At 43.2% G+C, this 9,269-nt stretch overlaps 2 protein-coding genes across 2 annotated transcripts; one reads left to right on the forward strand and one right to left on the reverse strand.

Moving 5' to 3' along the window:
• Nucleotides 1-4,756: 4,756 nt before the first annotated feature.
• On the reverse strand, nucleotides 4,757-4,963 carry PtA15_15A181 (uncharacterized protein; the record flags this gene model as incomplete). Its single annotated transcript, XM_053163361.1, has 1 exon — nucleotides 4,757-4,963. One exon carries the CDS (start codon nucleotides 4,961-4,963, stop codon nucleotides 4,757-4,759), a length of 207 nt encoding a protein of 68 aa, XP_053027344.1.
• A 908-nt stretch (nucleotides 4,964-5,871) lies between these two features.
• PtA15_15A182 (uncharacterized protein) lies at nucleotides 5,872-6,167 on the forward strand (the record flags this gene model as incomplete). Its single annotated transcript, XM_053163362.1, has 2 exons — nucleotides 5,872-6,005; nucleotides 6,083-6,167. The coding sequence occupies 2 exons, from the start codon at nucleotides 5,872-5,874 to the stop codon at nucleotides 6,165-6,167; spliced, it is 219 nt and encodes a 72-aa protein (XP_053027345.1).
• Between the last annotated feature and the right edge of the window lie 3,102 nt (nucleotides 6,168-9,269).

Genomic DNA, 9,269 nt, shown 5'->3' on the forward strand with positions numbered 1-9,269 from the left:
TATGACCCACACTTCTTTCTCTGGCAACCCAAAGGAGATCAACAATTTTCCTCATTTTATCAAGGATTGGCTAGTGGAAGTGGAGGCGCAATTTCCCAACAAGAAGAGCAAGATCAACGGGGTTGTCTAAAATTTCCGCCACACAGAAGGTAATATCACTGAAACTGCTCCTTCCTATCTTTGGTGGATTTCTGTATTAAGAGAGAATGCCCAAGCTCATAATTTGCCCCCTAAATCTTCCTCTGCCAAAGATCCTTATGTTCTACCTTGTTTGATCTCCATGCGTTCCTTTTTTTCTCACTTAGAAGAAGTTTTTGCCAATAGCAGCAGTGTGGAAGATTCAAAGAGAGTGTTGTATACTTGTAAACAGGGCAATAAGCCCTCAGATGTCTTTAATTCCCTTTTCCAATACCTTGTTTTTGCTGTTGATTTAACAGAAGATTGTCGTATTGATGTCTACAAGGCGGCTATCAATCCAAAAATTCTCAAGATTGCCATTCAAAAGGATTTGTGGAAGGGGGCTACTGAATTTAAACAGAAGATGGCACTTGGTATCCTGGCTTCCAACGTTTTGGACAAACTCACTATGCTTTGGACCAATCTTTTGACAAAGCGGGTGGGTTTCCAACTCCAACAACCTCTCCCTCCTCCTCCAGCTTCTACCGCCACTCCAATGGACATTGATTCAATCACGGCAAGTATTGGTTTTACATTCTCAGCTTATTGTGCCCTCTGTGTCAAGCACAATTTATTTCAATTTTGTCACAAGCCATATGATGAAACTCACATCAATAATTGCTCCTGTCCCAACGTGGAGGTTCAAATGAAAGACAAGATCACCCTTTTCATCAAAATTTCCAAATCAGTCCCTCTGACCACTCAACTCAAACAAATTGAATTGGTGGCAACCTCATCCGGCACTGTTCCTTTGTCTTGGGATCATATTGGGCCTGTTTTTTTTGTGGATATGTTGATGTTTGGCTGTGATGAGACGGGTGCTTGACTTGAAAATGGCAAGTCTGCCTCTTTTTACCCTTTTTTATCTTTGAATTCTCGCTTCCTTCCGACTTCTTCCCCAGCCAGATTAATTATCCCTATACAGCTTTACTGCCCTGGTCTTGCCCCTGTTGTTGCCATGGCTTTGGTGGACTCAGGCGCCGGCAATTTGTTTATTCAAATAGATTTTGTAAGAAAAAAGCAGCTAAAGCTAACAAATTTGACCATACTTTTCTCTTTCAGAAGCTTTGATGGATCTCCAGCCTCCTCTGGCGACGTCAACCAGTGCTGGATTGGCAGTGTAGCCTCCTTGCAGTTTTTGAATAATTCTCAATTATTCAGAGTTCTCTTAATGTTTATATATCTCTCTCTTCCGTTGATGTGATTCTTGGTATACCTTGGCTCAAGGCTAACCAGGCCTGGGTTGGAGGCCCTGATGGATGATTGTACTTCTCACCTTCTCATTGTCATTCCCGCTTTTCTCTCTCCACTCAAACCCTTAATATTGCGTCTATCACTAATGATTTACACCTCAGTCAGGAAGAACTTTTGTTGTTGCCTTCTGCTCTTTGCTCTTTTGCTGATGTTTTGAAAATAGCTAGCTTGCAAGTAATACAACCTGTTTGACCTCAATTTGACCTCAAGATCCAACTTAAGGAGGGATGCACTCCACCTGCACTTAAATTATTAAATACCCCAAATGGAGGGGTACATCCCTCCTTAATTTTGATCTTGAGTTCAGATTGAGGTCAGTAGACAATTGCAGACCTATATTGATGAGAATCTTAGTAAGGGTTTCATCCGTTTATCTTCCTCACCTGCCACTGCTCCTATATTTTTTGTTAATACTGAAGGAAAGGATGACCAACCATGTGTTGATTATTGAGGTTTGAATTCTATGACAGTCCACAATAGTTATCCCATCCCAGTCCTTTCTCTCCTTCTTATTAATCTGTCACGTTGTTGTTTTCTATCAAAGGTTGATCTGAAATCAGCGTTCAATTTGTTGTGGTTCACACCTGGCCAGGAATATTTAACTGCCTTCCGTTCCCCTTGGGGGCTTTTTTAGTATATGGTGATGCCTTTTGGCCTTGCCAATGCTCCGGCCACTTTTCAGCATTTTACAAGAATTCATTGACATTTGTGTAAGAATCCCAAAGGGAGGCCTCACTAGATTGGGCAAATAGGACTGGCGAAGCGCCGCTGAGCAGGTCTAGAGCAAAGGTAGGCTTGGATTTCAGCTAGTTCAGGAGAGATGGAAGGAACATCTCTGTCAGGACTATCTACAAGGGTTCTGAGAAGGAGGAGAAAGGAAGAGAGAGAGAGAGAGAAAGAGGAACTGGACAGACTCGCCTAGCTCAGGAGAGATGGAAGGAAAATCTCTGCTGAGCTAGGAGGGACAGGGGAACTTCTGGACTACACCACAGGTGAAGTTCTTTGAAATGATTTCTGTTGGCAACTGATATCATTTCGAGGTGTCTTCCTGCAAGGGGGGACCGTTGTCAGACGGTCGGTGTTTCCACTAGATCTTTTCTGGAAATCTACTGGAGGGCAATCCAAAAATATCACAGATTTCCAACCCTCTTCCGCATTGCTTTTGAATGCCATTCAGAATGGTTCCGGACTGTGGCAGGTGGTGATTGGCTCAAAATGAGGAACAAGCAAATCACCCAGCCAAAAGGGGGACTTGAACCAGCACCGTGTTGCTGATCCACCCACACTGGAGCTCCTTCACCACTACGCTAGACAAGCCATACTGTGTATGATTTAGTTTATGTATATCCATATTATGAGCCTGCATCTGTGAGTCATGTACAAAAATGATCCGGCAAAAATACTGGAATGAGATTCCAGTCTGTATTTCCTGGAATGCATTCAAAAATGTTTTGACTTTGTTCCAATGCAAACCTTTTTTTTGGGTTTGGGTTTAACCCAAATTGTGATTGGAATGATTCCAGTCCTTGAACCATACCAGAGGCATTCCAATTGGCTTTTGTTTTTTCGACCATACCGGACGCATTCCAATTTGCTTTTGGTCTTTGCCACCATCCAGTATTTTTAGGGTCAGGCTTTAGGCACACCAAAAAAATGCCGGATGCACGCCAAAAAAGGCGTGAACTCCGGACCACTCCAACTAGATTTTTGCAGTGGAGGATTGTTCACTCCAAATGTGCCGGTCATTGAGTGTACATACTGCCCAGCCATCAAGGGGGGGCTGGTTTTGGCGTGGCAGGGTTTTCACTCCATACCAGCCTGGAGTGCCCAACCCGGAGTGCCGGGTTGGGCACTCCAAATGGGGGCTGGTTTTGGAGTGAACAATCCTCCACTCCAAAAATCTTGGAGTGGTCCAGAGTTCACGCCTTTTTTGGCGTGCATCCGGCATTTTTTTGGCGTGCCTAAAGCCCAACCCTATTTTTACTGGATTCAAACTCCAGAAGTCCACCTGTGGTGTAAGTACGGGTCTGAATGGGATCCTGTGATCCTTCTTGTGACACCCCAACACCAGGGGAGATATTTTCCCACTCCCCAGAGAGTGCCCTACCATAACTTTTTTCCATAACTGTGCTGGAGGCCTTTGGTAAATGAAAATTGCATAGGTATGAAAAAGACTGGAAGTCAGCTGTGGAAATCAGTTGTAAATCATCCTGAAATAAACCATAACTTGCCAAGAAATAATCCAGAACTCATCTTGAATTCATCCAGAACTCATCCAGAATATAGGCCTTTCTTGGCTCCATGAACAGTGTGCCCTTTTCATGGAGATGTGAAAGGCCCAGTCTGTGATATTGTCCCCCTCATGTACTCGCGTACATCAGGGGGACAATTGGTGTCTCAACACAAAGGTTTTACTTTTCATGTGGCCGTGAAAGGCCCATCCTGTGATATTTCCATATAAATGTACGCGCGTACATCAGGGTGACTATTAGCAAAGTGCAAAAAAGTTCACTTGCATGTGCACATGTGAATTTTGAAAAGAAAAATTCACCAGATAATTTTTGTGATTAGGCAAGGATATCTGACCAAACTGGAGTGGCACCACAGTCCAACCTTGACTTAACTCAGAGTTTCACCCTATTAAAAAAGTTTTTCACCATTTTTTTAGCCAAATCCAAGTTTATTAAAGACACAGTTTTTCCACAACTGAGAAAAAAAAAGATCAAGGGATCCCCCTGTAAATACATAAAAACAGAAAAAAAAACATCAAGGGTTTCCCCTTATCATAAAACACAAAAAATAGCAAGGGCTAATCTAAATACAACATGAATTAAAAAAGTGGAATCAAAAATGCCCCCAAACAACACCCAAAAGGTGTTGTGAACAGCAGTGGCTGTTGCGTCTGGGCCAACCTCCAGCCCGTGTCAAGCGCGGGTCAAAAAGGAAGGGCGTTGAAGGCCCCCATCCCGCAGCAAAGGCTGCAGAACCCGGGGGGGCCCACTCTTTAGCCCCTCAAACTTTGCAAGTGCAACAGCGGAGGGGGTTGAGGACAAACCACACGCTGGAATTACAGCGGCAGAGGACGTCCTGGGGGCATAACAATTGCCAAGCCTCTCTTTTTATAGGCCACTGCCCGACAGCTACATAGCCTTGCCCAAACCTCCAACTAGCCTACGACTTGGCTGTTGCCCATCAAAACCATCGCCACGCCTCTCCTGTACATCAAACCCGTGCAACTGTCAAATTCTTTGACCAGCTGATCCGTGTTCTCAACAAGAACCTGATATGTATCTGACCCTGGCCTGACTTTATTTTTTCACTGACCTCAACCGTTGCCTTGACAGGCTTGCTCTACTTCTTCACCACCAACCCATCCGCCGCCAAGCTCAGCAAGTCCTTCAGCAACCTGCTTGGTAACACCCAGCCCATAGACAGCCTTTGTCTGCTCAAGGAAATCAACGCGCTCGCCATCTTCATCAGCAGGAACATCTCCATCCACAACCTCAGCCAGCGGGTACCAAGACCAAGGCATCATTGTTCTGTATCCTTTCCCACAAGCTTGTCCCCATTGATGAACCCAGCCAACTTATCTACTTGCCGCCTCAACACCTCACCAACCACTCCAACGTGTTCGGCGATGGATGTGACAAACTCGCTGGAGTGGCTAATCCCAAAGCAACTGCTGCTTCCAGTAGCGACTTAGCCGTTACCCTACATACGCGAGCGTTGGTGCACAAGCCTCCAGTTTCTTGTCCCAAGAGGCTAGAGCTCCTCGGACAAACACAAATTTGATAGCATAAACCTTTTGCCAAAATATGAGCCACTTTTCCCCCCATCAACGCTCTCGTCTTGATCTCCGTTGATCCGTGCCGAAACCATTCGCAGCGTCCAACTCAAGCCTGATGTGAAGGAACCAGGTCTCCAATCTAACTCCCCCCATGGTCTGATCGTTGTTGTTGAAACCTCTGACAAAAGTATATGTATTCAAATCATCTGCCTCATACTCTAGCAACGCACTCAACAGTTCTTCTTGCAATGCTGGCCGGCTCAGTAACTCTACGGATGCTTCAAAGCTTGCCAAACCCCACATTAAACTTGGTCTTCCGGGTGCATTTCCTGACAACAGCTACTCTGCTAATTGCGTCGAAACATCCTCCCAAGCATTGCTAGACCATGTTATGGCGCCTTCCAAAGGAGGTAAGGACAAAGCTGGATATGGGGCAAGCTTTGTGTCCGACCTGAACCTTCCCAATGATACCTGCGTCTCGGCTGGGGCCCGGTTTAAGAAGATCTGGATGGGCTGTAACACCGGCTCAGTGTTCTGGCCCGCCCGCAGGAACCCAGATCGTCTTGAACGGCGGCTTCCACCATTCCTTGCAAGAGTCGTTCGCGGTCCATGCTGCGCGTTAAGACGAGACCGCCAAATTGTCCGTCGAGACCATGGCCCCAGTGGACTCAGGCGTCTACATGCAGGTCTGGCGGCTCGTCAGCCCTGATGGGACACGGTTCAAATACCGTCTCTGGATCAACTTGCAGGCTATCAGCAAGGAAGAAGTGAACATCAACGGCCCCAAGTTGGCTTCCTCCTCCCCAACCACTTCGATCTTCCCTTATTCACCAGTCCCCACTCCGACGTATCTAACCTTTCCAGAGCACCGTCTGATCCCAATCATATCAACAACAGCAACACCCGCGGCGCTGCTTCACCTACCATGCAACACCCTCATGAACCTTGATTCAACACCGACTTGCTCGGCCAGCTCTCTTCTAACCTCTCCTCCGCTACCAACTTCAACCACTTGTCGGACAAATTCACGTCTGAAAACGACAATAGTGACGCAGCTCGTCACCTATTCTGAATCTTCCGCTCACTAAACTCCCTCTTCCCCTTCTTTTCCTGCCCCTTTATTTGTATTTTGTTGGCTCACCGCACCACCCCTCTTCTGTCTCTTTCTTTGATTGCACGTTACTGATTCCTAAATGTATTGCTTCTTATTTCTCCTTTCTTCCTATGTACATGTACACATTTTGCTGTAAATATGCAATTAATCTTTCAACAGAGAGTTTATTTTTGGCAGAGATAACTGTAGGACAGTTTTTTCATAATTTTGGGTTAAGTCTTGTGGATATTACTAGGGCATTAATAAACGTACCCCGTAATCTCACTAAACATACCTGGTTTTTGTGTACCCCCTTTTCTGTGTACGTACCCGGTTTTTTCCCTCTCATTTTTACGCAACGCAAATGATATCAAAATTCATCTAAAATTATGAAAATAATTATCATGCAATCAGAATTTCAAAAAACTCAATTTTCAATTGATTAATTAATGTACCCGGTTTTTTGCGTACCCGCTTCTCTGGGGTACATCCTAATGGAATATCTTTTTTTTACATGTCCCAGACAGACAAAAATTTCAGGGCACTTATAATTGTGAATATTCTGCATTCCCTGAAATTTTCAGGGCGGGCTTATTAGGAAAATTCTTGCTAGCTGAATAACTTTTTCTTTACATGTTCAAACAGTTGAGAAACTTTCAGGGATCTTTAAATTCTGTATTTCCTCCGTGCCCTCAAGAATTTTACTACTAAGCCCACTGCACACTCCCTGAAAATCCTAAAAATTTCAGGGAATGCAGAATATCCACAATTATAAGTGCCCTGAAATTTTTGCACGGCCGGCACATGTAACAATAAAGTTATTCTATAGTATGTACCCCAGAAAAGGGAGTATGCAAAAGATAATTATATAATTAAAAATTAGTTTTTTTGAAATTCCAATTGCATGATAATTATATTCATCATTTTAGATGAAACGCAAAAACCGGGTACATTTAGTAACCCCCTATTATTAATCATTAAATAAAACTCAAAACATGTGTGTTCATTATCCATCTTAAGAGGTTCACCAGTATCAACATGTACTTTGGTTAAATGGGTGAATGACTTGGGGGAGTATTTTCAGAAGTGGATGGTGAAAAGGTGACTCAGTAGGTAACTTCTTTTGTGGGACGGGATTAATTAGTAAATTTTTTAGCCTGGCTACACTCAAATAAAATCAAAGTGTTTGTCATGATACAAAACAGGAAAACCTGTGGATACAACCAGAGGTGTTTATACTTCAGAGCAACTATGCAGCCAAACACAATATGGATTCTGGGGAAAGATTAACAGACATGGTAAAACCCATAGGCAAACAAAACATAACCCTTCAAGAAAAAAAAAGAGGGTTGCAATTGAGATTGGATTCTGCCCCTGCAGCGGCGCAGCCGCCTTGGCCTCTAGTTCAAATTAATTCCCGCAGAAAATGGGTTTCACTAATTTTACTGCAACATTACCACATTCCAAAATTCTAAACCCAACAGTACCAATTTGAATTTTACTTTAATTTTGTACATGAGGGCATATAATGTGAATTACAAGAAACCCATTTTTTCAGAGGAATTACATTTGAGAATGTCAATTTTGCTTTGCTATCCTTCAACATCAGTAAACAGGAGCAATTGATGAGTTGGATTTGGGTGAAATATCATTTCATCATATTTTTTCCTACAGTTGTACCTAGAAAACAAGAGAACTCTACACAACATTATGTTGAGTCCCAAATCAATTCTGACTGACTTTTGAATCACTTCTCCATCCAATTTACAATTCATTTAGGGATGAGTTACTAATCCACATCAGGCCCGCATCCGACCAAAACTCACATAAAATTCAGCTCTGGCACTCCCTGGGGAGTGGGAACATATCTCCCCTGGTGCAAGGGGGGGGGGGGGTCACAGTTTGTTGCTTTGTTTACATCAATGACATACTAATCTTTTCCAAAACCAAGGAGGAGCATGTTCAACACTTAAAAGCAATCCTGGCAAAACTCCAAGAATATTTGTTGAAAGCTTTGTTCAAAAAGTGTGAATTTTTCAAACGGAAGTTCAATTTTTAGGCTTTATTATCCCCTCTCAAGGTCTTCAGATGGATCCACAAAAATTGGATACTCTTATACAACGGCCCATGCCAGAGACTTTGTGAGGTCTTTGCCATTTTTTGGGATTCTGAAACTTCTATTGCAGGTTTATACATTGCTTCTCTTTCATAAAAAATGGCCTGATGGGCCTCACGAAGGAATCTGTGTTTCATCCTTCAAAAATGAAGGAGACAGTAGCAGTACAGTCTTTTGAAAGACTTGTAGCAGCATTTTTGTCTGCTCCATTGAGTCAGCCTGATGCTACTGGCCGACTCTTTCCTGTCCGTTTTTTCTCTCACAAATTGACAGATCAAGAACGGGCTTGGGAGATCTTTGATTTGGAACTCTATTCTGTATACTTGGCTTTTGAAGAGTGGAGAGCATTACTAGCTGGCAATGTGACTCCAGTCCTTGTTTTTTCTGATCATGCTAACCTAAAAAGTTTTATGATGTCTGTTGAATTTCAGTCTTGTTTCTCCCCATCCCAAAAATCCCTACACTTTTTCCTCACACCATTCCATCCTTTTATATCCTCCTCTATGGGCTTGTTTTCAGATCAAAGTTATCCAACACTTATGTAGCCCCCTCTCTATGTGGTCTGTCTCTTATCCTTGGTCATGCTTCTCTCTTACTATCTTGTAGAAATTGATCCCTGATTAGAATAGAGTTTGTATTAGGTTTCCAGGTTACTGCTTATCCTCTAGATTGCGCGCTTCTCTGATGGGGATAATAATGTACCTTTTGACATGTCACAATGAGTTTGAGATGTTTCTTATTCAATATTCCTTTTTATTCATTATTATTCTCACCCACATTTTGACCACATGTACATAGACTACTTATACGGTGCTAGATACATGTGAATCAAAATCATTGGT

This window comes from Puccinia triticina, chromosome 15A (genome assembly GCF_026914185.1).
Source record: "Puccinia triticina chromosome 15A, complete sequence".
Lineage (NCBI taxonomy): Eukaryota > Fungi > Basidiomycota > Pucciniomycetes > Pucciniales > Pucciniaceae > Puccinia > Puccinia triticina.